The sequence below is a fragment of the Neurospora tetraspora genome (assembly GCF_033439725.1).
Source record: "Neurospora tetraspora strain CBS 560.94 chromosome Unknown B0H65scaffold_1, whole genome shotgun sequence".
NCBI classification, from domain to species: domain Eukaryota; kingdom Fungi; phylum Ascomycota; class Sordariomycetes; order Sordariales; family Sordariaceae; genus Neurospora; species Neurospora tetraspora.
This window is the reverse complement of record NW_026944383.1, coordinates 4,616,916-4,644,462: the sequence shown is the minus strand read 5'-3', so window position 1 is coordinate 4,644,462 and position 27,547 is coordinate 4,616,916. Positions and strand designations below refer to the sequence as shown.

The 27,547-nt window shown below is 53.1% G+C and overlaps 9 protein-coding genes across 9 annotated transcripts; 4 read left to right on the top strand and 5 right to left on the bottom strand.

Moving 5' to 3' along the window:
• Window positions 1-235: 235 nt before the first annotated feature.
• Window positions 236-2,360, bottom strand: B0H65DRAFT_584988 (signalosome subunit 2). The gene is made up of 2 exons (XM_062830914.1): window positions 1,768-2,360; window positions 236-1,711 (listed from the first exon to the last, which is right to left on the bottom strand). Exons 1-2 carry the CDS (start codon window positions 2,023-2,025, stop codon window positions 497-499), a joined length of 1,473 nt encoding a protein of 490 aa, XP_062686675.1. The 5' UTR covers window positions 2,026-2,360; the 3' UTR covers window positions 236-496.
• Window positions 2,361-2,389: 29 nt separating this feature from the next.
• On the top strand, window positions 2,390-4,099 carry B0H65DRAFT_451485 (pre-mRNA-splicing factor CWC25). Its single transcript, XM_062826054.1, has one exon. It carries the CDS (start codon window positions 2,672-2,674, stop codon window positions 3,980-3,982), a length of 1,311 nt encoding a protein of 436 aa, XP_062686674.1. The 5' UTR covers window positions 2,390-2,671; the 3' UTR covers window positions 3,983-4,099.
• A 165-nt stretch (window positions 4,100-4,264) lies between these two features.
• On the bottom strand, window positions 4,265-6,621 carry B0H65DRAFT_544556 (carbamoyl-phosphate synthase L chain, ATP binding domain-containing protein; the record flags this gene model as incomplete). The annotated part of the gene is made up of 3 exons (XM_062829301.1): window positions 4,265-4,324; window positions 4,383-4,461; window positions 4,529-6,621. The coding sequence occupies 3 exons, from the start codon at window positions 6,619-6,621 to the stop codon at window positions 4,265-4,267; spliced, it is 2,232 nt and encodes a 743-aa protein (XP_062686673.1).
• Window positions 6,622-7,311: 690 nt separating this feature from the next.
• On the top strand, window positions 7,312-8,799 carry B0H65DRAFT_42741 (uncharacterized protein). Its single transcript, XM_062824686.1, has 2 exons — window positions 7,312-7,995; window positions 8,087-8,799. Exons 1-2 carry the CDS (start codon window positions 7,710-7,712, stop codon window positions 8,572-8,574), a joined length of 774 nt encoding a protein of 257 aa, XP_062686672.1. The 5' UTR covers window positions 7,312-7,709; the 3' UTR covers window positions 8,575-8,799.
• A 367-nt stretch (window positions 8,800-9,166) lies between these two features.
• B0H65DRAFT_416705 (membrane transport protein-domain-containing protein) lies at window positions 9,167-11,057 on the bottom strand (the record flags this gene model as incomplete). The annotated part of the gene is made up of 3 exons (XM_062824049.1): window positions 9,167-9,230; window positions 9,297-10,736; window positions 10,759-11,057. 3 exons carry the CDS (start codon window positions 11,055-11,057, stop codon window positions 9,167-9,169), a joined length of 1,803 nt encoding a protein of 600 aa, XP_062686671.1.
• Window positions 11,058-15,140: 4,083 nt separating this feature from the next.
• On the top strand, window positions 15,141-17,291 carry B0H65DRAFT_416442 (kinase-like domain-containing protein; the record flags this gene model as incomplete). The annotated part of the gene is made up of 2 exons (XM_062824039.1): window positions 15,141-16,829; window positions 16,893-17,291. 2 exons carry the CDS (start codon window positions 15,141-15,143, stop codon window positions 17,289-17,291), a joined length of 2,088 nt encoding a protein of 695 aa, XP_062686670.1.
• A 1,223-nt stretch (window positions 17,292-18,514) lies between these two features.
• Window positions 18,515-19,575, bottom strand: B0H65DRAFT_505218 (SUR7/PalI family-domain-containing protein; the record flags this gene model as incomplete). The annotated part of the gene is made up of 3 exons (XM_062827974.1): window positions 18,515-18,830; window positions 18,988-19,471; window positions 19,563-19,575. 3 exons carry the CDS (start codon window positions 19,573-19,575, stop codon window positions 18,515-18,517), a joined length of 813 nt encoding a protein of 270 aa, XP_062686669.1.
• A 2,136-nt stretch (window positions 19,576-21,711) lies between these two features.
• Window positions 21,712-23,979, bottom strand: B0H65DRAFT_42380 (Lycopene beta-cyclase). The gene is made up of 3 exons (XM_062824480.1): window positions 23,686-23,979; window positions 22,687-23,613; window positions 21,712-22,630 (listed from the first exon to the last, which is right to left on the bottom strand). The coding sequence occupies exons 1-3, from the start codon at window positions 23,703-23,705 to the stop codon at window positions 21,769-21,771; spliced, it is 1,809 nt and encodes a 602-aa protein (XP_062686668.1). The 5' UTR covers window positions 23,706-23,979; the 3' UTR covers window positions 21,712-21,768.
• A 1,124-nt stretch (window positions 23,980-25,103) lies between these two features.
• B0H65DRAFT_42377 (HotDog domain-containing protein) lies at window positions 25,104-26,476 on the top strand. The gene has a single exon (XM_062824477.1). The coding sequence runs from the start codon at window positions 25,288-25,290 to the stop codon at window positions 26,314-26,316; it is 1,029 nt and encodes a 342-aa protein (XP_062686667.1). The 5' UTR covers window positions 25,104-25,287; the 3' UTR covers window positions 26,317-26,476.
• Window positions 26,477-27,547: the final 1,071 nt, after the last annotated feature.

Genomic DNA, 27,547 nt, shown 5'->3' with positions numbered 1-27,547 from the left:
GTCTGTTTCGGTGCACCCGGAAATTTGTTGGGGAAGACAAACCAGTCGAAACGGGTCTCAAAGCCACAAGTTGAGATGATGTACTCCGGCCATATACCGTTGCAGAGACTCTGGGGCGTGAGAGGGTGGCGGCAATGTATCGTTTGAATACGTGGTCTTGGAGGTTTCGAAGCCAAAGGGCAACTGCAGACTGACTCTGTCCATCATGACCACAAAGAAACCAGAAAATAATGAATGATAACGACGGGTTAAATATGTATGCATTGATTCCAATCGTTAATGTATGGCCCCTTATGCGCCGGGGTTCTATTTAACCCCCAGTGTAGAGAACTAAACACTACCTATTCTACTCTGTGTCCTTAATCAGGACATACTCCCAATCTCTAACCCAAGTCACCTCAACTGTCTAGAAGTGAAACGGTCAACTGGCGCCCCAACTCCTGGTACGAAGCCGCCATGAGACTGCTTGATACATCTCAGCGAGCCTTTTCTTTGTCTAATATGCCCGCTGTGTTAGACCCATGCGGCGGCCGCGTTTGCCAGAGCCCACCGATCGCATTGTGTCGTCCAAGGAACCAATGTCAGCAATTTGATCTGCCATGGAGTTCATGAAATCCCCCTGGCTAGACTGAAACCCGTCGGTGGTCTTGAAAACCGCATTGAACAGATTCCCAACGGCCTCGGAAAGGACAGTGATGCCCTGAATATGATCTGCATCTTCACGGGACTCAAGCTCCAGCACGCCCTTGTGCTCATCAATGCGGCCCTTGACCCGTCCATCAACGATCAAGAAACTCAGGATGTCCATAACCTCCGGTTCGGTAATACGCAACCTCTCCGCAAGCCAACCAACACGCATGCGGGTATATGGAGCAATAAGCTTGACCACTCCCTTGGTGCGCATGTTGCGCGTAACCTCGTCAATGTTCTCGGCGATGAACGGATCCGCTAGCAGGTCGGTGTTCTTCTGAAGTACATCCTCGTATCGGTAGATATCATCGCGCTGATATGCGTCCACAAGCTCCGTCATAGCGGAGATGCGAGGGTCGTTCCTGTAGGGCTTCATCTCTTGGCTGTCAAAGGGGTTGATGTCCGACTTCATCAGCATTGTCGTCAAGAGCAGATACTTAAGAACCTGGATACGGCGAAGATCACCGGCTTCATCGTAGTTACGAAAAGCCTCAAAGAAATCGCTCTGAGCCTCTTTCCAGTTTTCCTCACTCATGTGCATCTTGCCACCACATTCGCGGATGACGCCCTGAATTTTGGGGTGGGGTACGGCGGACCGCACCTTGAGCGCCTTCTGGTAGAGCACCTTGAGCTGGTTGTTGTTGCGAGTTTCCGAGTACATTTGAATTTCCAGGGCGTAGATTTCCAAGGAATAGGTGCCCTTGCTGGGGTCATCGGTTCCGTCAGGCTTTCGGCAGGCATTATGGAGCTCCCTCAACTTGCGGGCGACTGCGTAGTAATCCTTGCGGTCGAGCAACAGTCGTGCAAGCTTGATGTTCGTCTTCAACCATAGGCGCTCGTTGTTTGTGCTCTGGAAGCACTGGAGTGTGAGGGAGTAGAACTTTTCGATGCACTGCACAGCTTTGGGATCGTCGTATCCTTTCTCGATGTAGTTGAGCATATTGTCGATGGACTTTTCGGAGTAGTTCCTCGTCACGGCTGACTTGACATAGGTCAGGAGTTCTTCGTAGTGCTCGGTTGCCTATTCCTTTCGTTAGCTGTGTCAAGCCATGTCAGGTTACCGACATCACCGCCTACCTCTTGGTATCGCTTGAGTTTGAATTCCAGCTTAATAGCCTGTTTCAGTGCTTTGAAGCCCCAATCTCCCTTCTCCTGCTCGAGCGGCGGTATGCTTAGGAACTCTTGGAGAGCTTCCTCGGGATCTGATGTTTTGGTCTGCTTGGCATTGTAGTACTTGTTTTCGATATCGACATCGCCGTTGTCCTCCTCCTCGTCGTCTTCGTACTCGAAGTCATACTCCTCATCGGAGTCTTGCATGAAATCGTCGTCGGACATGGTCGCTGACGTAAACGGGAGCGTAAACGATTCGATGTTTTGATAATGGGAGATCGAGATTGATAGATGCTGGAGAAAGGATGCGTGGTTTCGTGTGGAGATGAAGGGTTGTTGTAAGTGGTGATGAAGTAAACAACGAAGCGCCAGGTACTGAACGGGAAGTGACAAATGGTGGTCGGTTTAAAGGTACATGCGTCGGCGAACAGGTGCAGTCAGTGTGGGTTGTGGTCGCGCCTGCCTCTGGTAAGGCTGAAGCTCGAGTGGGGATGAGCTTCGTCTAGTGGGGAAAGTGAATGTGGAGTCCTGCTTATCTATTGGTTAAGAGCAAACGTCAGAAGTCCAGCCGCTGGGGTGTAGTTGCACAGCCTGAGTACCGCAGCGAGGTCCAGCAGTGGCCGGGGCGTTTTCGCTGCCTTCTAAAAATTGTCCCTTACATCAACAACAGCCAGGCGCCTTGCCACTCGACAACCATTTCCATCTCCCATCCTCCTCGGGCCCGACAATCGCGATTCTTAGTCGGCCTACAGATCATCAACAATCCCATCGCGTCTACCATCTCTCGCCCGATCAATCGCCCGATTTCTTCTAATCTACCACAACACCACCACCACTCGCCCGCTGCATCAGCAGCATCAACACCGCCAAGATGGGTTCCGGAGACCTGAACATGAAAAAGAGTTGGCATCCCCAGCGATCGGGGAACGTCGCCGCCACACAAAAGGCCGAAGCCGAAGCGATCGCCGAGCGCAAGAAGCTGCAACTGCGCCTGCAAGAAATCGAAGAAGAGCGCCGCAAAGAAGAGATCCAGAAAGCTCTCGAAGCCGCCGGCGGCAAGCGCAAGATCGACCGGGTCGAATGGATGTACAGCGGCCCCACCGACGGCCAGGCCGGCGACTCTGCTGAGACCGAAGCCTACCTGCTCGGCAAGCGGCGTATCGACAAGCTCCTCCAGGACAACGACACCAAGAAGGCGCTGTCGAAACAGCCCCAGCAAGATCATCTGTCGGCCGCGGGCCCGGCGTCAGTGGTGAGCAATGCACGCGACGTGGCCACCAAGATTCGCGAAGACCCCTTGCTCGCGATCAAGAGGCAGGAGCAACAGGCGTACGAGGCTATGATGAACGACCCCATCAAGCGCCGACAACTGCTCGCATCTATGGGCATCGATGACTCGCAGATCGCCAAAAAGGATGGAAAAGATGAAAGACGACACAAACACCGCTCTCACCACCATCGCTCGGACCGACATAGGGATCGCGACGACGACCGCGATAGAGACAGAGATAGACACTCCCGCCGACGCAGGTCCGACTCTCGAGACCGATCCAGGAGCAGGAGCCCACGAAGACGCAGCGATTCCGAGGAAGACCGAAGCAAGCGGCGCAGGCGAGACTCGCCCGACAGGACAAGGAGGCGAGAGCCAGATGAAAGCAGAAGCCGGAGAGATAGAGATAGGGACGATAGCAGGTCGCGAAGGCATCGGTCCCCAGACCGCTCCAGATCCAGATCACCTGGCGGCCGTTCATCACGAAGAAGGGAGTATTCCCGAGAGCGTGGTGAAAGCGGACCGTCTTCGCGTAGGCCAGATGATCGCAGCCGTGATCAGCACCGACCGCCACGCAGGGATTTCACAAACAAGGAAGATGACCGACCGAGATACAATGGCGGGCTTAATAAGGGAGGCAGGCAGCAGCAGCCAGACGGAGACGACAAAAAGGCGGAGGAAGAGCGTGCCAAGAAGCTGGCTGCTATGCAAGCGGCTGCCACCGACCTGGACAAAGCTCGCGAGGAGCGGCTCAAGGCCCTTGCGGAAGCGGAGCGGGCGGAGAGAGAGGCCGATGAGAAGGCGCGCCAGCAGAATAAGAAGTATCGTGGAGGTGATGCTGGGTTTATGAGTGGCTTGCATAGTAGGGCGGCTGACATGAAGATTGCGGACCGCATGAATGGGAGAGTTTGAGTGGGAGGAGTGTTTTCGTATAGGTTCTTAATGTTGATTAGATACCCGGTTAGAATGGATACATCACACAAGCGTCGGATAGTTAAAGGACAGCACTGGTATTTCAGATTGCGGACACAAGGCCAACATTGAAAATGTGGTGAACTGTAAACTTTCCAAGAAGTATGCTACAACCAACTCCTGCATTATACCATGATATCCAAGAATAAGCCTTGCCAGACCTAATAACACAGGTATTCTAGTGTAATATCATCTACTCATAACTCTTTAACCCGGATGCCTCTAAGAACTCTCATCGGTCTCTTCGAAGAGGACCAGAACCGTTCCAGCCTTGCAAATATCCTGCAAGATTTAAATTAGCAACTTATCTCATTCTAATTTGGCAAACGGTTGTACTCACTCCTTCCTTGTGTGCCAGCTTTTTGATGACACCGCTCTGTGGCGACCGAATGACCGTCTCCATCTTCATCGACTCGATACTGTAAACCAGGGCATTAGTCACCTATCCAAACCACGATCGGGTTCTCATAGACGTGAAGCACTTACACAACCAACGGCGCACCCTTCTCCACTGACTGCCCCTCCTCAACCTCATTCCTCAAAATCTTGCAAGGCATCGGCGCCACCACGCTAGCGGCAACCTCCTTCAAGCCCAGCGCCTTGTCGAACCACCCTGGGCTGACGAGCCTTAGCTGAGTCTTGTGACCAAGCTGGAAGACCGTCAACTTCTCGTTATCCGCAGGGTCCTGGACCAAGGTTGTGTTGACCCTCGCGAGAGGGAAGTAAGTAGTCAGCTTGGTCTTCTTCGCTGACGAGGTCGGGGCCGTTGTGGAAGTTGACTCGGACACAATGTTCTCGAACACTTGTGGCTTGTCATCGCCCTCCTTGCGGACAGACACGTTGAACAGCTTGTTGTTCAGCTGGGTAACCTCAACCTCGACGATCTTGCCCTCCTCGGTGCTGGCGTCATCTTGGACACGGAACGCGAACTTGCGCGAGTTCTGAGTAGCGGCTTCGCCGAAGCCGAGGGTCTGGCCATGTGCGGCAGGGGCGTTTTGTGTCTGAGTGCCTAGGAGACCGAGGGCAGCCTGGGCGAACACATCGTTGGAGGTAGGCTTGGCCCCAAACAGTTCTTGCTTCCAATTGTCGATGAAGCCGGTCTCGACATCACCTTCGATGAAGGCTTGACTGTTACAGAGCCTCTTGAGGAACTCTATGTTTGTGCTCAGCCCAACAACTTCGTATTCGCGCAAGGCCAGTTCGAGCTTGCGGATGGCCGTCTCTCTGTCCTTGCCCCGGACGATAAGCTTGGCAATCATGCCATCGTATGCCTCGGAAACGGTGTCTCCTTCCACGAAGCCAGCGTCGATGCGCACATCTTCGTTTGTTTGGGGCTTTGAGAGGTGTACCAGAGTGCCCGAGTCGGGGAAGAAACCCTTCTCTGGGTTCTCGGCGTATATCCTGGCCTCGATGGCGGCACCTCTCTCCAGAATCCTAGCTTCGATCTCGTCCTGGGTCAAGGGAAGCTTCTCGCCGGCGGCAACCCTGAACTGCCACTCGACAAGGTCGGTACCCGTGACCATTTCACTGACGGGGTGCTCTACTTGGAGACGAGTGTTCATCTCCATGAAGTAGAACTCGTTGGTGTCCTTGTCCAAGATGAACTCGACGGTGCCGGCGCCCACATAGTCCACGGCAAGGGCAGCCTTCCTAGCCTTATCCCACAGATCTTTCCGTGTTACATCGTCCAACAAGGGTGCAGGGCTCTCCTCGAGGATCTTCTGATGTCTCCTTTGGATACTGCAATCGCGCTCGCCAAGGGCCACGCAGTTGCCATGGCGGTCAGCGAAGACCTGGACCTCGACGTGCCTGGGGCGCACAATGTACTTCTCCACGAGCATCACCTCACCACCCTCGCCGAAGCTGGCGCGTGCCTCGGCCCTTGCGCTCTTCAGTTGGGCCTCGAACTCGTCCGCGGTGCGCACGATGCGCATACCCTTGCCGCCGCCTCCCTTGACACTCTTGAGCAGGACGGGGTACTTGATCTCGGCGGCCCTGGCCTTGAGCTGCTCGACAGACTGCTCGGAGCCATGGTAGCCGGGGACGCATGGCACGCCGGAGGCGTTCATGATCTCCTTGCTGCGGGCCTTGTCGCCCATGTCGGTCATGGCCTTAGCGGGAGGACCGACAAAGACAATACCGGCCTCCTCGCAGGCCTTGGCAAAGGCGGGGTTCTCGCTCAGGAAACCGTAACCCGGGTGGAGAGCCTGGATGCCATGTTTCTTTGCAAGCTCGACGATCCGTGGACCATCGAGGTAGGCCGAGGGAGCACCGAGGGAGATGGCATAAGGGGTGCACTTGGCATGTTGTGAAGCGGCGTCGATATCGGTGTAGAGGGTTGTGGTGCGGATGCCCATAGAGGCCGCCGTTCGAGCAACGCGGAGAGCGATCTCACCACGGTTCGCGATGAGAACGGATGAAATGGGGGTTACCGAAGTGTTGGTGCTGCCATTGGTAGTGGCTGTCGACGGGGTAGGGGCGGTTGTCGAGAGGAAGCGGGCTCCTGACCCGGGGGCGGAGGTGGGAGCACCGCGCAAAGACGCCGGGAGACGACGAGAAGCCCGTTTTATGGAACGCATGGTAATTTTGGGAATGTGCAAGACGAGATGTCGCAACAAGACTTGCGATTGCTCTCTCAAGAAGCTCAAAACAAACAAACAAGAAGAGTGAAGAGGAGAAGAGAAGACAGACACAGAAACAAAAACTGACAAAGCCGAACAGAGAAATCCAATCCCACCCGCCCGTCGACTAGACTGTCACCGTCCTACTGACCTTTTCGAGTTCTGGGCAATGCCTTCCACGCCAATTGGACGTCGTCCATCTTCCCGAGGTTGAGACTGCCGTGTGAGGAGGCCGACACTAGCCGTTTGATCCCCTGCCACTTACAAGATCGAATTCGTCTTAGCCGCCAACCTCGTGACCGAATCCTCTTTTCTTGATGATTGAGGTTGAGGTCTTGATGAGGTCCTCTTGATCAGTGTGCTAGGTTCCGACTTGTTGCCCACTGGTCATGTTAATCCAGAAGCCGCAGAGGCCATTCTCAATCGTAACATGAAGTCGTGATGTCCTCGGTCTTTCCCCAGAAATAGGGTGAAAAGTGAAAGTTGGGGAAACGTCATTTTAGACAGGGGTTGTGGGGGTTGTTCTCCTCTTCCCCGCATTCTGTAGGCCCCACTGTTAACAAGTCGAGACTCCAATGGCAGGGATGAGTTATCGCACTCTTATCGCCCAATCTACGGGGCCCACGCTCCTATCGTCCACCTAGGCAGGCATTGCCAGCACTAAGCGTCACCGATCTGTGACAGCAATCACCGGAAAGGATATCGAGAACGTCCAAACAGGACTTGAACAATTGCTTCATCGAATCGAGATATAAGCAACTCATTCCCACTATCTGAATCCGAAAAGCTTCGTTGTCAAGCGTTGCCGCACAGTCCAGCTTCACGTCTCATTGACATCGACCCACCCCGAACGGATCCTCTGCTCCACGAGAGAAACCCGTCATTCCACTCGGCGGACCGCCAACCCACGACTCTAGCCCCAAAACAACAACCTTGATGGCATAGACTCATCATATACTACCTCTACAACACACCGACGACCAAACACTATTATTATATACACACAACACAACAACACAAAGAAGAACTTTCCACCAGCAGACGCAATGAACCAACAGATACCTCTCAACTACGAGGCCTCAGCCGGCAACACCCACATGCGCATCACCAGCGAGCTCCCGCCCGAAGTCGTCCAATGTCTCGAGAACGCGCGCTTCCTGCATCTAGCCACCTGCGTCGACAACATGCCTCACGTCTCGCTCATGAACTACACCTACCTTCCTTCGTCTCCCTATTCCGACTCCCCCGTCATCGTCATGACCACCAACCCCGCCAGCAAGAAGATGAACAACCTGGTCGCGAACCCGAACGTTTCCCTGCTAGTTCACGATTGTAAGCACCGCATACCCCCGAACCATCCGACCTCTTCCAACCTAGCATTCCCTTTACCACCCCAACTCAAGTAACTAACACCTGACAAAAGGGGTCTCCCACCGCCCCTCCACCTCCTCCCAGCGTCGTCCCTCCGGCGGCTCTCCCGGTCCCGAACACCGCTCCTCTTCCCTCGCGGCCCTTCTCTTCAACCTCAACACCAGCGCCGTCTCCTCCATCAGCGCGACCATCAACGGTTCCGCCCGGCTCGTCGACCGCGACTCCGAAGAGGAGCGCTTCTACCGGGAAACGCACCTGGAGAACAACACGTTTGACAGCGAGCAGCCGTCGTCGATTTTGAACAACATTCGGAGGGGTAGCACTTCTGGTCAGCAAGTATCGTCACTATCACCGGACGGGGAAGAGGGGGATTATGGTAGGGAGAGGTACGTGGCGGATGAGGATGTCAGAGTGGTGGTGGTGGGGATCCGGGATGTCCGGATTGCGGATTGGAAGGGGACGGTGCAGGATTGGGTTATTGCGCCGCCGGAGGGGAGGAGCGCGGGGACGAATGAGGCTTTGGTTAATGGTATCCGGTAGATTGGAGGATGAAAGCTCATTTTGCTGGCTTGAAGGACGTGTTGACTGGAATGGAAGGCTAGATGATCTGGACTGGAGTTGAGGGAACTATTTTTGAGTATATTTGCTATATAAACACATATCGCTAATATCGGAGGTCACGTTCTACAATCAGTTCATGATCTTCACACACTTCTCCGAGAAACCTATGTCAACATTCAAAGGTTGAAAATGTATGACCAAATAGTAAACATCTAGTCGAGAATTTTAGGGAATAACGAAGCGCTCTCATTTCAAGTAGTCATAAAGTATACATCCTAGCACCCGTCATCGGCTTCGTTAATCATACATCCTTATCCATTCTCCCAAGCCTGTCCAAAGGACAATATGTTTCCTTTTTTTCTTTCCCGTCGACACGTTTGGGAAAGGACCCAGATTATGCTCCCAACCGAAACCGTTACCTAATCCGTGAACGCCGACTGGTGCAGAAAGAAAATGTTACAATTTGCCAAAGCTATTACACCAGGCAACGCGCCAACCCCAAAATGTGTTTCGAGACACAGTCATGATGACGTAACGACAAGCAAGCATGCTTTTGTGCAAGGGCGCTCATTTAAGCAGCCCACTCGACAACCTCGAGAGCGCACATGACCAACATAAGGGTGGAAGGAAGGATCCTAGTAAATAACGTATTAGTAAAGGGAATACTATTCGTTATCAAAAGGGGAGTCTCAAAAACTTACCAGATAACGTAGCTTTGGAACAGAATCTTGCCCATGACCACCTCGTACACATTGTTGATCTGGCAAATCTGAGCCAGCTGCAACGCGCTAGGAGCGCCCGTAAGGAGGAAGCAGACGATAACAAAGATCGGGTCGTCCAGGATGCTGACAGGCACATACTTGGCGAAGATGGCAAGAATGGGCGCCATGATCAGAGTCGGGAGGAGCATACGGCTGATCAGGGAAGCAACCAGAAGCTTGGTGCCAATCTGTTTCTCCTCGGCGTCCACCTCATCGCGCTTCTGCGTGTTGCGCGCCAAGTTGGCTCCCAACACAACCAAGATCAAGGGAACGGCAACGCCAGCGGAAGAGTTAATGGCGCTGGTGATACTGGTCTTGACAAAAGTGTCGTCCTTGAAGAAGAGTTCCTGAAGATCGGGGATCGAGGCCACAATGACGGCAAAGAGCATAGCCCACAGGGGTGGGTTCATGAATTCCCACAGACCAGCACCGAAACGGGCCAGGCCGCGGTAGACCTTGGTAAGCACAGTCTGCAGGGGAGCCGGAAGAGCAGAGAAAACAGTATGGGCAACGCCAGTGAGGGAAGCCCACACTGATGCAGCAGCATTCTTGGTCGATGCCTTGACACGCGCCGGGAAGCCTTCGGGAACCTCACGTTTATCGGCGTTACTGATGCGGGGGAACGACATCATTCCGTTGAGCCTATCATCGCGGTCGGACAAAGCGTTGCTGTCGTTGCCGACCTTCCGGATAGTGTCCTTGTCCGAGTCGTCATCGCCAAAATCACTAGGAGAGGTCCTTGACGACCCAGCAACAGGAGTTCGACCTGCAGGCTCGTAGACTTCGGAGTTGTCGGACTGCGGTGTTGGGCTCCTATAACCGTGCGCACAACGTTCTTCGCCAACCTCGTGGGTGCTATCCAGCCCTTGAATGAGTTGCGCCGCTTCCTCACCCTCATACGGTTCGTCGCGGTACTGACCCTCCTCGATCGTCTCGTTGTTGTATTCTTCGTACTTGGACTTGGGCGCAAGGAGAACGTGGTATCCCCAACTCCAGCGGACAAGCTGGCCAAGTTGCTGGAAGATCATCAGATACAGAATACCGCGTGCGGCAACCTCGTCATCGTTATCACCCGGGATCCGGTCCCAATGCAGTCCCTTCAAGGTTTGCGACAGCGAGATAACCAAGGAGATGGGCAACGAGTTGGAGTTGCCAAACACGCCCATGGCGGTGACGAAGTTGGAAGCGCGCTTGTTGAATCCGAAGCATTTTGCGACTCCAACCGAGACCATGTACGAGACGAACGTCTGGATTACGAAGATGATGGGAATGACGCCGAGTTCAATCAGCTTATCGGCGTTAAGTTGAGATGCAAGCTTTGTGAAGACTGTCCCACCGACGTTAGCCAATGGCCCACGAGATACTGTTTGGCAGGAAAAACTACGTTGTATTGCGTGTGAACTCACTAAGGCATGGCGTAAATAGCATTACGTTAAGGTTTGCCAAGAACTTCTGCTTCTCGGCGTCGAAGTGGCCAAGCCTGGCAATGATGTATCCAGGCAAACTGACACATACTACCTCGAGGACGGCCCCGAAGACGAGGAGCACGATATGGGGGAGTGAAGGGTGAGAGTCATGTTCGCCGGGCGCGAAGACGGTAAAGGGCGCGGTGGTTGATATTGACAAGTCGTTGAGCGAATCGCCAGCGGCGGTCACGGCCGTCCGCAATGACGTCGGCGATCGGATGCTGAGGAGACCCATCAAGTGTCACAAAATCGGCGAGTTCGATTCGGGCAATGGTTGAGTAATGCCAACTGAAAGCGGAGAAGAGCTCAACTCTTTGAGTTTCGAAAATGTTGATAATTTGCGGTCTGGGAGAATGGATCGGAAGAGATCGCGGTGAGGTGGGTGCTTTTGGTTTTTGGTTTCCGGCTCTGGGCTGAGGCAGGCAGGGTTCGGTGGGTACGTCCCCGTACGTTTCACAAGGCTTGCAAAGCTTTGATACAGTGACAGGTAAGCGCTGGAAGTCCGTGGTTTGCAGGGGTCGAAATGCTTGTTAGATGTAAAGATGATGTGATATGCCCGAGCAAGGCGTTTCCCAATGGCTTGACAAACCCTTTTGATTGAAAGAAACTCAAAGACAATGGGCTCAACAACCGATGATGAGTACGCTCTTGAGGCAGACGGGTTGAAAGATAAGAACAGGCCGTGTTAGGTATGGCGGCTGGCGGCTTTGAGGTTCCCCGTCTTGGAAGTCTTGGACTCTGCGCAGCTATCTCCCTCCGTGTGGCACAGGCGTCATCAGCCTAGCCCTGGGCTTCCGTCACGATGTGGGATGATTGGATCAGGATTGCATTCCGGCAAGAAAGGAGGCAGCCACTGGATGCGCAGCAGAGAAGTGCAAGACGACGGGACGAATGACAAGTGATAGAAGGGTACGTCAGCCAATACGGACTTTGCCTCTATTTTCTTCCACGCTGACGTCTATTGCTAGGTTGCGGCCTAACAGACCTCACAGACTTGCGGAAGTGTCGCCGTGACCGCGCTGAAATGTGTCCGTGTGGAAATGCTGCTCTGCAACTGAACTCGTTGTCTGCGGCTTGTCGGATGCCAAGAAAGCGCCAAGCCCATATCCAGCTTCCAGCCTTGCGGTCGGATCCACTGGCCCTGTTGGCCCTCGATATTGATACAGTATCAAACGCAATATAAGAGCCGGAAGAATGACGATACATGCCAGAAAGGGTGCAACATGAAACGAGCAGTGTTGCTACCCTCGCACGCCTCGCTGCGTTATAACGGCCGGCCTATTTGCACCCAAACCCATGTCTGCCAGGAACAAGCTGCTAACATTTCGAGTCTATGTAGCATCTAGACCGTTGAGACTCGAAAAAGGTCATCTCGTCGTCCTAGTACTACGGTATACATACCATTCTAGCAGGCATGCTGTTTTCAGATGCTCTTCTAGATTTCGGTTTTGGAACCGGTGTTTTGCGACTCCAGTTTTTACTCGTTTTGGATTCCACGAATGACGATAGGAAGTCGGATTTCCTGTTGGGTATTTCGCCGCACATGCGGCCCTTCGGACTGGTTGAGGGGCTGTGCACCTGTCACATCATCGATCTTTGATGGACGGGAAACTCGGTATCTGATGGACGATGGCGATTGGGAATCAATCCGATATGATCCCGCAGGCTCGACTATCAGCATTTCCATCACCGAGAGCAGCATACCGTGTTGACATCGGCGCGAAGAGACCCACCGACGCTTGCATGGTAGATTTGATATCCGTTAATGGATACTCCAAACGGTGATGCTCTGTACGCTACGATTAGCGTGTTGTTGGGCGTGTGATCGTACAGAGATGGAAGTTGACATGCGCTTCGCTTCTACCTCAGACACGGGATCGTCGGTGCAAGAGAGCTGGTGTTTGCAGATCGCAGCGTGTTTCGTGTAGAGACAAGCAGGCAATCCATATGCGCAACTACATGGATGCGCTTTGCGGTTTGACCATACAAATCTATCTCGAGGTCGAATATCTTTACCCTTAGCTTTTCCCATATAGACTGCGCCCAATCGCCTGCCGGACTATAGTGTGCTTCCTCAACCACAGGATAGCGTTGGGCAGACTGTCCTTCACTTGATCCTGATTTTTGCCAGGCCGCTCTCTGCCATGACGCAAATGCCAGCCATGAGCGTCGGTCAATGCCATCACAGCCCAAATCATCGTGAGCCCTATACACGTGTCTCACCTCTAGTACTCTAGCGGCAAAGACTACAACCTGCGCTTGGAGATGCCACAGTAGCCGGGGCAGCACACAGCAGTCATAGTCACCACCAGCACGAGGGTACACTTGGCCAAAACCAGGGCAGTGGTCTAGTTCCTGGCTGACTGGCTGCTGTAAGTGCGCGCGAATCACGGCTCTTGTTCACTGCCACCATCCCGATCCCCCCCTGGAGGTGAGTTGGTTGTTTGGCTGGCTCTGGCTGGCTCTCGCTGGCTTCCAGGATTCAGGAGACAACGTCATAGCACAAGATCCTTAGCTCCTCAATTGCCCCACTTTCCTTTCTGAAGCATGGAAATTGCTAAACACCAGCGGGACCAAGGGATGCGGTATCTCCAAGTACCATGCCGACTTTTGGCGTCAACTGGTGTACCTGCCCTTCCCCTGCCATTGCCATCGCGGAGTGTACGGCATCCGAGTGAGTTTGGGAGTTGAACTTGGCATTCTCCCGAGTGCCGAATATCGTACCTGACTCGACGACATGATACTCGTCTTCCATGTCAACTGGGAGCCAAAGCGGCAGTCTGAGTCTCTGTTGCTTCGCCCATCCTCTGGTAGTCCTAACCGTTCCTTTTTATATGTAGAAAAGGGAATCATTTAGCCAGGAAGCACCTGCGATATACTGTGCGGCGAGTCGTAGAACCTTGGCAAATCCCCTGCAGCACATGCCCAGTCTTCCGTCTTTTTTTCTGTCGACCGACCTCGTTGTCGACGGTCTGTGTCCGGCTCGAGCTAGCAGTAAAATAGGATAGTACATGCCGTAGCTAACTGCGCAGTATTAGTGAAGACCCGGTCAGGTGCCCGCGACTCCGCGGACCGGCTGGAGCGAGCTCCGTACATTGGCGGACCAATACCAGCTTCCTCAAACGTTGAATGGTCGGAAGAAAAAGAAAAAAAAAAAAAAAAAAAACAAGATGCTTGTTGGGCGAAGCGAATTCTGTGACTTTTTCCTTGGAGCGTTAGCTTGGAGGATGGAGGCACTATTCTCGGCATCGGCATATCCCAGGCATTCCCTGCGAGCTTGGGAGAATGGAGATGGAGAATTCGGAAGTGGAAGGCATGGACCACGTCCGGGTAGAGGGGCGTTTTTAGCAAATTGCGGAGCAAAAGCCCCTGCTCCGTGCTGCTCGGCGTCTCCACTGCCCAGTGCTTTGAGGTGCCCACTGCCCGCCCACTGAAGTGGATGAGGTGCCCGCCGGCAGCAGTACCTGTCCTTCCAGGCTGGGAACCTCGAGTGACTTCAACCAAGAAGTTGGTGAACAAAGTGAAGTCCTACATCCAATCCCGCCCGCCAGCCAATGCCGATACCACCTCACCTCCATTACCTTTTGTCTCCTACTTAGGTACCTCCCTACTTTAGCTGGACTGGATCTTGGACCGGGTCCATACCGACTCGACCTTCACTCCGCCAGGCACTACCTACTTCGACTAGTACGTTGTCTTTCTTTTCTTCCTCTTCCTCCTCTTCCATATTCCTACCTCTATTCACACAGAGACGGATTGCTTCCAACCTCCCCGCCCCATGTTCACGAGCCTGCAAGTCTCAGCTGCCGCTGTTCCTCTTGCCCGTGTCCAGAGCTCTCTACTATCTACCCCAGCTTGCACTCGCGTTACTAGCTCACTTTCTGTTTGGCCTGCCCGCTCACTCGTCAATCTATAGCAGGCCAGCCATCGTAGCGTGGTGCTTTGTCATCGGTTGCAAACATCGTCACCTTGCAGCTCTTCGCGAGACCAGAGCCATATCTTTGGATGTTGCGCTTTCGATTTTCTCTCCTCTGACGCCCTTTCCACCCTCCTACAAAACCTCAACGAAAACTTCTCCCCTTCGACGACGACTATACCGACCCAACCTCGAGTCCGGGTAGCCTCTCGACCCAAAAACGTTTCACCCACGTTGTCTCGATATATACATCTGCCGCCCCTCTTCGAAGAGCCGCTTCAGCATCAATAGCTTGCGCCGCATATTGCTAAAGATCTTCCCACCGACAAGAGGTTTGGCACTTGTCAGCAGCAAAAAGAACTAGTACCGCACATCGCTCAAGATAAACTGCTTGCCACCATCATGTCAGACCACGACCCCGATCACGGCCCGGCCAGCCCAACCGAGTATGACGATGAGAGCAACCCGGCTTCTCCGGGCTCAATCGACGAGTCGTCCGAGGCAAGCACGCCCATGGACCCGCCGAGCTCAGGTTCAGATGCGATGCCTGGCTTCACACCAGAAGGCGATCTGCCCCGCAGAGTGCCATCATTACGGACCATCTCCGACCCACAACACACGAGTCTGATGAACCCCAGTTCGAGTGTTCCTGGGACACTGAATGCCGCACGAAGACCTGCGGCGTCCGCAGCAAATCTCCCAACGGACCTCATGGCAAAGGCACGAGCTCTGCATCAACAACGGATGAACATGGCTCCCCGACCCGGCATGTCGCCCCAGAACAGCGGACTGGGCATGAGCCCCATCGGATCTGGTATGGGTGGGATGGGAAGTATGGGGGGCATGGGAGGCATGGGAGGCATGGGGGGGATGGGGGGGATGGGACACAGCATGAACTTGAACATGAACCACGGTGGTCCGGCACCCGGCGGCCTGCCCGGTGGCCTTCGGTTACCTCCAGGCATAGCACGACCACCGCCCCAAGGCTTCCCCAAATCCGCACCTGCTATCGCCGGTGTGGGAGCTAAAAAGGCCCCTAGTCTGAGCGAACGGCGAGCAATGAAGCTCGGAGGGTTACTAGGAGGGCCCGGGTCGCCGGCGACTGCCACGCCGAAACTATCAGACATGGGTGCCGAAGACGCCAAAGCGCCAGCCATCAATGGAGAAGGGCGCGGATCAAAGCTGAGCGATTTCAAGAACTACATCGACGCAGAAAAGGGGTGGATCACTTTTGCAGACGCAGCAACTATCACACGGACAGGCGTCAACTTTGCCAACGGACAGACCTTTAGGATCTCGCTAGACGAGGTTGAAGTTATGGACGAGCTAGGCAAGGGCAACTATGGTACCGTCTACAAAGTACGACATACTAAGCCCAAGCTCCCACGTTTTGGGCAAGGCTTGAACACCAAGCAGTCTTTATCTCGACAAGCGTCGGCATCAGATGCTGACGTTTCTGATAACTCGCCACTAAGTCCTGTTTCTGCCGCTGCGCGTGGCACTTCAGGCAAGGTCATGGCGATGAAGGAAATCAGGCTCGAACTGGACGAATCCAAGTTTTCCACCATTCTGAAGGAACTCGTAATTCTACACGAGTGCGCCTCGCCCTTCATCATCGACTTCTACGGTGCCTTTTACCAAGAAGGCGCGGTTTATATGTGCATCGAGTACATGGATGGCGGCAGTATCGACAAGCTATATGCGGGAGGTATCCCTGAGAATGTCTTGCGCAAGATCACATATGCGACGATTATGGGCCTCAAGTGCCTGAAAGAAGATCACAACATCATCCATCGCGATGTCAAGCCCACCAACATTCTGGTCAACACGAATGGACAAGTCAAGATCTGCGATTTTGGCGTTTCGGGAAATCTCGTTGCCAGTATAGCAAAGACCAACATTGGCTGCCAGAGTTACATGGCACCAGAACGCATCAGCGGTGGTGGCATGTCAGCTGCGGGCGGCACGGCCGACGGGACTTACAGCGTACAAAGCGATATTTGGAGTTTGGGTCTCACCATCATCGAGTGTGCCATGGGTCGGTACCCGTACCCGCCTGAGGTTTCTAGCACAATCTTCAGTCAACTCAGTGTAAGTTTCTTTGTCCTTCCCTATCCACATCCTTGAAGTATACACATAACTGACCAAATCCAGGCCATCGTTGAGGGTGACCCTCCCGACCTCCCAAGCGAGGGCTACTCCGGCACAGCAAAGGACTTTGTCAAGTCCTGTCTCAACAAGATCCCTGCCAAGCGCCACACCTACCCGATGCTGCTGATGCACCCATGGATCAAGTCCCTCGGCAGGCCCGAGACCATCACGGAAGAAGTAGAAGCCGAAGAGAAGGCCGCGGACGACCAGCTCGCCGACGCCACTGGCTCCCTCGACATCAACAGCAACGGACCGATCAACGACCAGGGCGATCGTGAGGTGGCTGAGTGGGTCACCAACGTCCTGGACCGCAAGTTCAAGGGCTTGCTCAGTGATAAGGCTGAGAAGCCCGCTCTGCACGCTGCGCCGCTGGATCAAGTGAGCCCGGCTATCACCGCTTAGATGAGTTGTGGTTTGTCTGTCTGTTTTGTCTGTGTCTCGGAGGCTAGTTGAATGGGTTCATTTTGTCCTGTTCTTTTTTCTATCCACCTGTTCATTCATAGCGTGTGTACAATCATACAAGTACAAATAAGGGGGAAGGAAAGAAGGAAGGGAGGGTAGCATGGGCATTACTGGGATTCACGTACACGGTAGAATCCGGAAATTTCCTTGGGGGTTTTTGTTGTTTTATCTATCCATCTATATCACAATTTTTTTCCACCGTTGAGATGTTGATCCAGTGACATGAAGTGATGTTGAGTTAGGTGTATGAACAATAAATGGAGGCCTAGCCCCTTGATATTGTGTGTTGTTTCCTTTCACAAAATAGCAACATTTCCTTCTTTCACCTTCTGTGTCAAACAGTGTGTCCCCTCCAAATCCCACCGATGGACTCGAGTAGCCTACATTCATCTCATTATGTAGACATGTTTAGTAGTAGGTACATCAATATTCACATGCTTTTCAAACATCCGTTTCTTCAACCACCACAGCCTGTTCCAAATCACACATCACGAATCAAACTGATCAACCAGCGCATCAAATAAACGACATATTATTCAATTAAGAGAATAGGACTTTAGACGCCAGAAAGACCAAGTAACAACCGCGAATCAAGAAAGAGGCTCGCGCCTCACAAGGTATATCACAGTCTTGCCCTCCTCTTTCCCCTTCCTCCATCTCTTTCCATGCCTTCTCTTCACCCTCCTCCTCACACAAAATCCCACCAAAAAAAAAAAAAAAAAAAAAAAAAAAAAGAGAAACCCAATCCAAACAAAACCAAACGTGTCATTCCCTCCTGGAAAGGTATCAATCATTTCATTTCATCATCACAAAACTTTGTGTTCTGTCTTCCGTCGTAACTGTCTGCACCATTGTGCCACCATCTCATATAAACTGGCTATGCGCCGTGCCATAGATCGGTCGCATGTCCAGACCTTCTCATCCTTTTTTTTCTTCTCTTTTTTTGTCTCTGCCGACTTTGGAGCTTAGGCAGCCAAATCAAACCTAGCAGGTCTCGCAGGTCGATTCGGCGCCGCATACGGATCCGCATTCGAATGATAATCAACAGTCGTCGTTCCCAACGCCGGCGGTGCCGGTGCCGGTGCCGGACCACCGCTCATCCCCGGCGCCGGCGATGGCGTTATCATCGGTTTGCTTGCTGCTGCATAATTGCGCATTGCATTTTAGTAATCATCCTTAACCCTCCGTCCATCGAAGGACTTGCCACTGCGGCGGCCCCAGTTGAAAACGCCGCGTTTTCTTCCACCGGTTCCCGTCACGGGGCCGTCGGCGACAACGTGATCGTGACCGTTGGTGGCATAAGTGGAGCGGCGGTTGTTATAGTGGTTCTTGTCGCGCTGGAGCATGGCTAGGAGGAAGAGCACGGTGCTGATGGCCAAGGCGGCCCAGGCGCCCCAGGAGAAGCCGAAGGCGTAGCGGCCCAGGTGGGCGTCGCGGCCGTCGCGGTTGAAGTGGTTGCGCATTTTGACGAAGGTGGCGCTGTGAAGGGGTTGTTAGTTACATGTCTGGAAGTTGGTTGTTTGTTTGTCGAGTATTTGTGGGGGAGAGAAGAAGGTGGTAGGACTGGGACTGGACTGGGACAGGGGGTAGTGGTCGTGGGAAAGGGGAGATAGAAAAGCAAGTCGCAAAAACATACGTCATCAAAGCAACAGCCACACTCAACATCACCAACGCCAACGAAGCAATCATTCCCGACACCGCAGCGCCCACGCGTCCCAAGCAAGCCAAGAAGCCCGAGAAGAAAGCCAAAGTCTCAAAGAAGAGCGCAAGCAGGAAGAACACCCAGCCGAAACGCCACATGTACCAAAAGTAGTGGCTAGTCGTGTGTCCGCCATACTTGCCGGTCAGAGCAGCGGGCGCACCAGAAGGGTTGCTGTCCCAGGCATCACCGAGGGGCAGAGCAGGACGGGCAGGGCCGCAGTCCTGGTTGTTGAGGCCGCACACCTTGAAGTAGGTCCATTGCGAGACGGCGCGGGCGCCGCTGATGCCGCTGGTGTCGGCGCGGAGGAAGTAGGTCTGTCGTAGGGGCGAGGTCCGGGTGATGCCGGAGAGGATGACGAACCAGAGGAGGACGAGGGAGATGGCGAGGAAGAGGAGGGAGAGGAGGGCGAGGAGGGGGCCTGTGTGTGGTGGAGGAAGGAACGGTTAGTTACCTACAGAGATCATGCGGTTGATGGTTGTAAGCGGGATGGCTAGTAGGTATCAACTCACGAGTTCTGTTCATCTTGATGAACTGTCCGTAGACGCTTTTAGGTTGATAGTAATGGTTGTAACAGAAAAGGGTAGGATATTATTAGGTTTAAGGGTTATAAATGCTGTTATAATAGCGGTGTAAGTGTTGGTCAAGATATCGGTAAGAGCGGAATCAAAGAAAGTTCGGATCGACTTACGTCGTTGATGCAGTGCACCTACTTGCACCACCTTTATGTACTGTCCCCAATTGCCGTGTGATGGAAGCAACCACGGCCTAGATAGATGGCTGAAAGAAAATCGATGGATATGTGCGCCGGGTATCTGAGTGAAGGAGGAGGGTATAAGAGGGAAATGACAACAGATCACCACCCAACGACCAAATCACCGTACTGAGAACGGCTCTGGGGTATCACAAGGTATTAATTTGGATGGAATAAAGCTCAAGAGATCGAAACAGACGACAGGAAATTTGTGCGGCTGGAGGATTTATCTGGGAATGTTGAAGGGATGGGTTGTGGGAGGGAGAAGGGTCTTCAGATCGAAACCCTTGGGGTAGCACCCACACCACATACGTACACATCCATTTCCATCTCTCTCATTGACTCCCATCCCGTTACCAACAAGCTGAGCCTACCTCTACCCTACCCACTGATCACCAGAATGAACGGATCAGAATGAAGGCTTTGCGGTTGTCGAGGAGTGAACAATCATCACGTCTGCTTGGTGGAGACCAACGGACGATGCATGACGCAGCGCCCAGAAAAGGCCCAGAGCTCATGGCAGATGCCGACCATCAAATGCTGTTTGCGGGAACCCGCTCGTGCAGTGCAGCAGTGCAAGTGCGCCACTGCGACACTCCAAAGAAAAGCGGAAAGCTCCACTTATCTCTTGAAGCATGTGTGCTTGGCGTGCTTCCCACCAATCATTCGGCTTTTATGAAGCTGATAGTGCCCACTACTCCACTTAGCGCGTGCACAAAAAGCATTGACCACCTCATCTTTCCATCATGGATTGTGTGGACCCTTTTTCTCCAAGGCCGTCGACGTCATCCTATTTTCCTTCCTCCACCTTTCATCGAGTCCAGGCCCCCCGCTGGATCGGGATCGGTGACAGCCTTCGGAGTAGAGAACCACGCCAAGGAGTTAATGTTGGATGATATCAAACTCCGAATGGAAGACTTCATATGATCTTCATCAGTTCAAGTTCACGGAAACTTTTTTTTCTCTTCCTTTTTTTGCTTTTTTCGCCTGGATGGTGGGTTTGATGAACGGTTACACTTGCCGAAGCCCGAGACGACAAGCTATCTGCCAAGGAAAAAGAAGAAACTGACGAGACATTAAAGAGAGTCGGTGATGTCGTACACTTTTGAAGAAATCGAAGTCGTGGCAGTTTCGAGAGTGTCCAAAAGCGTTTTAGATACAGTGTTGGCAGGTGGACAAGTTTTTCCAGCCAGCGAACCGACGGCCGACGCAAGCAGGCAAGTGATGTTCACAAGCCAAAACTGACACAGATTGCTGCCCTCGTGGCCAGCTTTGGTGAACATGGTGGAACACGGTAGAAGTCGTGGTTGTGCAACATTTTTGGGGTCTGACGAGTCTGACCGAAGAAGTTTGTTTCTTGAACTTGTTCGAAAGTCATCTTTTGGACGAAACCTTGCACCAACGTGACTTATCACGGAGATCACTGTTTATACAAGTTTGGGGCCTCCATATAAGCTGTTTATTGGCAAGGTCCTCTTAGAAAACAGACGGCTACAGATGTAAAAAAACACGGATAAACAAATTGCAAGTCATTCGTCTGAAGTTGGCGATATAAAGTAGGTACATATCCATCAGGCAGCGTACCGACATGATGCACATGCAATCTGAAAGCACATCTGGCACGTGCGAGGGTGATGTGAACAAATCCCACATATGCAACGCACCGACTTACAAGTACCGTAATCGATCTGATGTAATCGAGATAAGCTCAATCTCGACCACATTTTGAAGACAGCGCCTCACCTCATCCGAAGCACCAGGATCCCAACCCTCATTGTCCACTCACACTCTTCCGGGATTCCAACATTTCATATCATCTCTCATCAGTCATTAACTTTTCGCTATACGTAAAAAGGACGATATGTACAGGAAACAAAAGGAAACCCAAAAAGCCCCCCAAGCCTTCCACGCCGAAACACACCATATCCAACTAACCTCACACGACCAAACACCACCACCACCGACTATTGCTCATACAACGCCCTCAACAACGTCCTCAACCTCCTCTGCTTAGGCACCGTAGCCCTCCCCTCCTTCCTCACAAACACCGTCCCCTCCTTCTTCTCCCTCAACACCCTTCCAATCTCCATATAATTCTCCACCGCACCAATCATCGGACCCCTTGCCTCGCTCGGTATCCGCTGCATCTCCGGCCTGGCCTCCCTGTACAGTTCAAACGCATTATCCAGCAACCGTCTCCTCATCCGCTCAATGACCTCGGGACCTTCCGGGTTATCCAAAACAATCTTGTGCGTCAACCCTTCCTCCTTGAGCCAGGTGGTGGGCAAGTAAACGCGCCCGATGCGTGCGTCGACGAGGATGTCGCGAGCGATGTTAACGTACTGCAGCGCGATGCCCATCCGGCACGAGGCGGACTCGAGTCGGCGCTTCTGGCTGTCTGACATGTCCGGCAGGCAGTGGTGGATGATGAGGGCAATGCAGAGCTCGCCGACGGTGCCGGCGACGCGGATGGCGTAGGTTTTGAGGTCCTTATCGTCGGCTATGGGGTATTTGAGATCGGTAGAGTCGGAGTTGCCATGGAAGGTGAATTGGGAGTCCATCTCGAAACCCTGGATGAGCTCGTAGAGAGGCTTGGGAGGGAGGATTTGAGTGGGCAGGAGGTGGAGGGCTTGGTAGGCAAATGGAGGGAAAGCTTCTTTGATGTAGGCGTCGATTCGCTTGGCCTTTTGCTTGGGGTCCTCGGTGGCGTCTGAGTCGCCGTAGTGCAGATCGAGGAAGTGGTTAAGCTTTGCGGTCCATGACAAAACCTCGAGGCGAGATTTGGCGTCATCAACCAGATCATCAGCCAGGCGGCAGAAGGAGTAACTGAAATGGTCTGTTAGCCCAGGTTCTGAACGTTGGCAGGTTGAATGGGTACTTACAGCAGGATCAGGTCAATGCGAAGTCGACCAGAAAAGAGCGAGTTGGCAAGGTAGAAGCTCCTACTCTTCAGGCGAAGTCTCTCAACAGCTTCTCTCAGGCCTTCTATGCGCTCGAGGTCGTACTTGGCAGTGTTTACAAGACGACTCTGAACGAGCATAAGAGGTGTCGGATACCGGTTGACCTTGGGGAACAGAGTTGGGAAAGCGTAAATGACGGCCAGATATTGATCGAACACAGCCATACCGCTAACGATGAGCATGTTGGTCACCAGAAAGAACGTGGCTTCTTCAATGTCCAACTTCCCAAACAGACAAAACTCGAGCTTCGTCCCCGATCCGATTGACCAAGTGCCCCTATGCAAGGCAAGCTCATCTACTGCCCAGAGATAGAAGGTAGGCAGGAATACCGGGAGCACCGTCGCGAACCATGGTAGGCTGAGAATGAAGCGCCCAGCGAGGGTCCAGATGGCCAACAAGAACGGACACGCCCAAACAAGGATCAAGCCGAGATAAGTTGTTTCCTGATTTACTTGAGCGGCCTTCCATCCCCATACCGACAAGGCTACGAGGAGTAGCTGGCCGGTAATCTTGGCAACCCTCATCCATGCTGGTGGGTTTCGTTGATTGTTGAGGTGTAACGCGTGCAGAACCGGTTTGTTGAAGAGAATGTATACGAGGGCCGTGATGTAAGTCTGTATCACAAAGAAGAAGAGCTCTTCGAAGGGGATCCCAAGCAAACGCGGCCCAACGATGGCTTCTGGTGGGTAGGACCATACTTTTTGCTCAATCAAGTAGGCATCCCATGGCAGAGCGGCGGTAAAGGCGATGAAGATGAGGCAGCCTGTTTGAATCACATGTATCCTGTTGAGAACCGGATAGGCGATAGCTGTGAGAAGTACCGCCAGGGGTATTGTGAACTTCAAGTGACTATGGTGTATCTAATCAGCAATGTTGTTCCCCAAGACTAGTGGGTGGTGGCTTTCAAATTTTGTTACTCACACGAAAGCGTAGTCGTACATGTTGGGCAGTCTTGATAGCTTGCTGGAGCTATTACCCTACAGAACCGAAAAGGTGCCACAAGTGAGATCTGGACCTAGAAGCCTATCTTGTCATGAGAGATGAAGCAAGACCTGTGCATATGAGAAAGAAACCTATGGAGGTTGGCGTTGGCGTCGATCTGGCTTTGTCCTGTCTGAGAGGGGTCCGGATGGGGGACGGTGCTAAAAGATGCAACCGACACGTTGAATGAGTCCAGAGCTGAGACTCTTATAGAAGAGTCTCGGGAGAGAAAGGGAGAAAACTGGACCTCTTCAAACATTTCTGGGACAACGGAATGGAGAAGAGAATCAAGACGACGGAGACTTTTGGAACGGCCACATCGACCAGTTCCAGAATCCGAGATCGTTGGGGCTTCCATGATTTCCAGATCCAGAGGCGAGGAGAAACATCGAAAGCGCGTCCGCTTGCTAAGCACTGAAAGTGGAAGTTGGTAGGCTCGGTAGGGGAAAGTACGCTAACGGGTCTCGCGGATAAACAAAGGAAGGAATAACGATAAGGTAGGTATTCATTATGATTGCTTCATGCCTGGGAGCCTAACTTGGGTGACAACCCTCCAGCTTGGCTCTTTGCTGAGAGTCCGAGGTCGGTTGTTGCGCTGCATACACAGTACGCTGCATGCTAAGTAAACACTGCTCTCACCTAGGTAAGCATCCCTAGGCAAGACGTGCAGTCGTGATGTCATGCCCGCATACATAAACACAGATCTGCTGCGGATTTAACAGACAGAAGCAAAGCCTGTCATCTGAACAATGGAAGCACGGTACCTGACTTCCGGAACGCGTTCTCATGCGCGTGTACTTGAAATGACAGGACTAGTTCGTTACTCGATCCATCTGATCTCGAGGGTGTGCTCGGCTATCGACAGCTCGTGCGGCGATCAGAGATATCTTCCAGAGACTAGAGAGTGGTACTGAGCCGGCCGACCATTGTGTAAGCGTTGGGGTGTGATGACTGATGGGCGGTTGAAGCTGAGGTTTGGTGGTCGTGAAAAAAGGTTGTCGTCGGTCGATTCGAGATCGCAGAGAACCCTGTCATCATCGGGAGCACAGCATCGAGCATTCAGGCACAGGCTGCACAGACAGGCACTCTTCACAGTGGTGGATCTCCCTGGAGCCTTTGATGCACAATGCACGGACCCTTGCCGAGACGGCAGCCCCCAAAATCCGGGGGATTGACCAATCACAAGAGCCGGTTCCGGCGAGTTGGTCGTCGGCCGTCGCAAGTTAACCGCAAATTCAACCTTCGACCCGGACTCGGCAACTGCAACACCATCGCGACCCAATATCACCACTCAGGACAACCCCTCTCTTCGGTCTCATCCAGTCACTCAGCCTCGGCATAAATAGGGCGCAACTGTAACTGAAAGGGCTAGAACACTCTGAACCCGGAACCCTGGGACAAGCACCCTGAAACCCCGTGGCCGACATCGTGCCCCTGGATCGTCTCCGTGGTGCCCTGACTCCGCGTCTCCTCCGTCGTCATCCCGTCTCCCGCATCACAGAAGCGGAAAGGTGATCAGTAACCGTTTCATAGAAAGAAAGCATGGCTTCCAGGATACGGTACAACCCTCAGCAGCAGCGCCGGGTTTTGGCCGTGACACTGGCGCAAGCCTCAACAGCCACTCCCCGCGCTTCTCTGATCGGTTCCAGGGCCCTGGTTTCACAAATATCATCATGCAAGACTCTTCCAACAACTTGCTCACCAGTAACACGCCAACTCCGGCTCCTTTCGACTTCGCAATCATGGCGCCAAATCGAGCCGCCTCAGCCACAACCCCTTTATCCACAGGCTCCCAATCCACCACAGGCTGAGCCCGCCCCTCAGCCCAAGAAGCGTAGTCGCGTATGGAAGATTGTCGGCTATGGGTCTCTCCTCCTCTTCGGTGCCGTCTTCGGCCTCGGCTTCAGAGCGCTCGTCTCTCCCCCGCCACCTCTGGAGCCGGGCTCCGAGTTGGACCTCATGGAGACCAAGCTCATCCACCGGCAAGCGGGAACTCTGAAGATTGTCCAGGAGCTCAGCGCCGACCCGGCCTGGGAGTCCTGGGACGCGTACGAGACGCTCAGCCCGGAGCACCGGGCGCAGCACATCTCGGCCGGCGCCATGGGCGGCTCCAAGGGCATCGGCGGCTACCACCGCGTCTTCTACAACAAGGACACGGGCGAGTGCGTTAGCGTCATCTTCTTTGGCCCCGCCACTACGGGCTGGCCCGGTGTCGTGCACGGCGGCTGTCTGGCCACCCTCCTGGACGAGAGCTGCGGTCGCGCCGCGTTCAAGAAGTGGGGAGGCCGGTCCGGACTGACGGCCAACTTGAAGCTGAATTACGTGTCGACTACGAATGCTACCAAGTTCTACGTCATTCGTGTCAAGCCAAGGAGCGATGAGGAGCTGCCGGAGGAGGAGCGCGGCAAGAGTCACTACAAGATCTTCCTGGATGCGTCGGTACATGATGCGAAGACGGGCAAGGCGACCGTTGTTGCGGAGGCTTTGTTTGTGGGTGGAAAGGGGAAGAGTGGAAAGGGAGGGTTGACGGTTAGCGGGTTGGCTGATCAGGGTGAGAATGCTCGCTTTTAAGTGCTCCGGAGGCTGGAGATGTTGAACATATTGCATAGATAGTCATTTGTCTGCAAGCGTGCTCTTGCCTTGGTTGCGTTTGTACTTCATTAGACATCATTGTAGCGGGCATATAGACTGCTAGACTTTACAGAGAGAGGTGTTGTATACAAATGCCTGATAACATCACGAACATATCCACGGACTAGTATAAGTAATCATCATCAGCCTTGGCTTCCATCTTATTTCTCTCTCTGGATTTGGTTGCTCCATAACTTCTCCCGCTTACTCAACCAACATTCGCAAACATTACCCATCCGAGCAAATTCACCACCCAACCCCTAGCTCATCTCGATAAATCCCTGCCATGTAGATAGTAAGTACCTTCTGATTGACAGATGTACCTTGATCATCCTCACCAATCGCTCTCTGAGGAGACTCAAGTCACTCAACCCTCTTTTCGATGCGCCCTGGGCCTGCTTCACCGTGTCCGCTTTCATAGTGGAGTCTCCTGTATTTTGTAGCGACGGGAAACTGGGAGTGGGCTACGGTACCCAATAGCAAGTTCGCAAACAGCCCTTTGTGTCTCCCGGAGACTTTTAAATCCGCACGCAGTGTCTTCCGCCCAGCACTACCGATCGATATACCGATAAAACCCCAACCGGAAAGCCAACCGCTAATCCCGCTATAGTCTAATAACTAAAAGGACGAAGGTAACTCTAGTGAAGTTGATTTATCAGCCAGTGACTTGGACTTTGACTGTTCGCCTTGTTTCGTTCTCTTCACTTCCCGATTTCCACTTTCATGGTCGCCGAACAGTGAAAAGGGTTGTTGAGGAACCGGACCGACTGGCCAGCACCGTGACGGATCCGTCGGGTTGCGGGGAGTGGGACTTGCACTCGGCGGAGACGAAGTCTAGCCAAGAAGGCCAAGACCTTTTCCCTTTCCCAGGTCCACTTCCAGCTGAGGTTCCAACAGACCAGTTCCACTTTCGTCTTCGTCTTCGTCCAACTCCACCGCCTCAAATCCCAAAACCCAACCAGTCACAAGGCCCGGACAATTGGCCGTGATTACGACATGTCCAACTCGAAGGGTTCGGGCAGTCAACGACTCAACGGACGCCCCAAAAATGTCAACATCAGGCCATGATGATCCCGCAAAAATCAAAGGGTCTCTAGTGTACGCGATCGTTACGCTAGCGTATATTCATTTACCGAAAAAAAAAATCAAATCAGGGAGATTATTCGGGGTC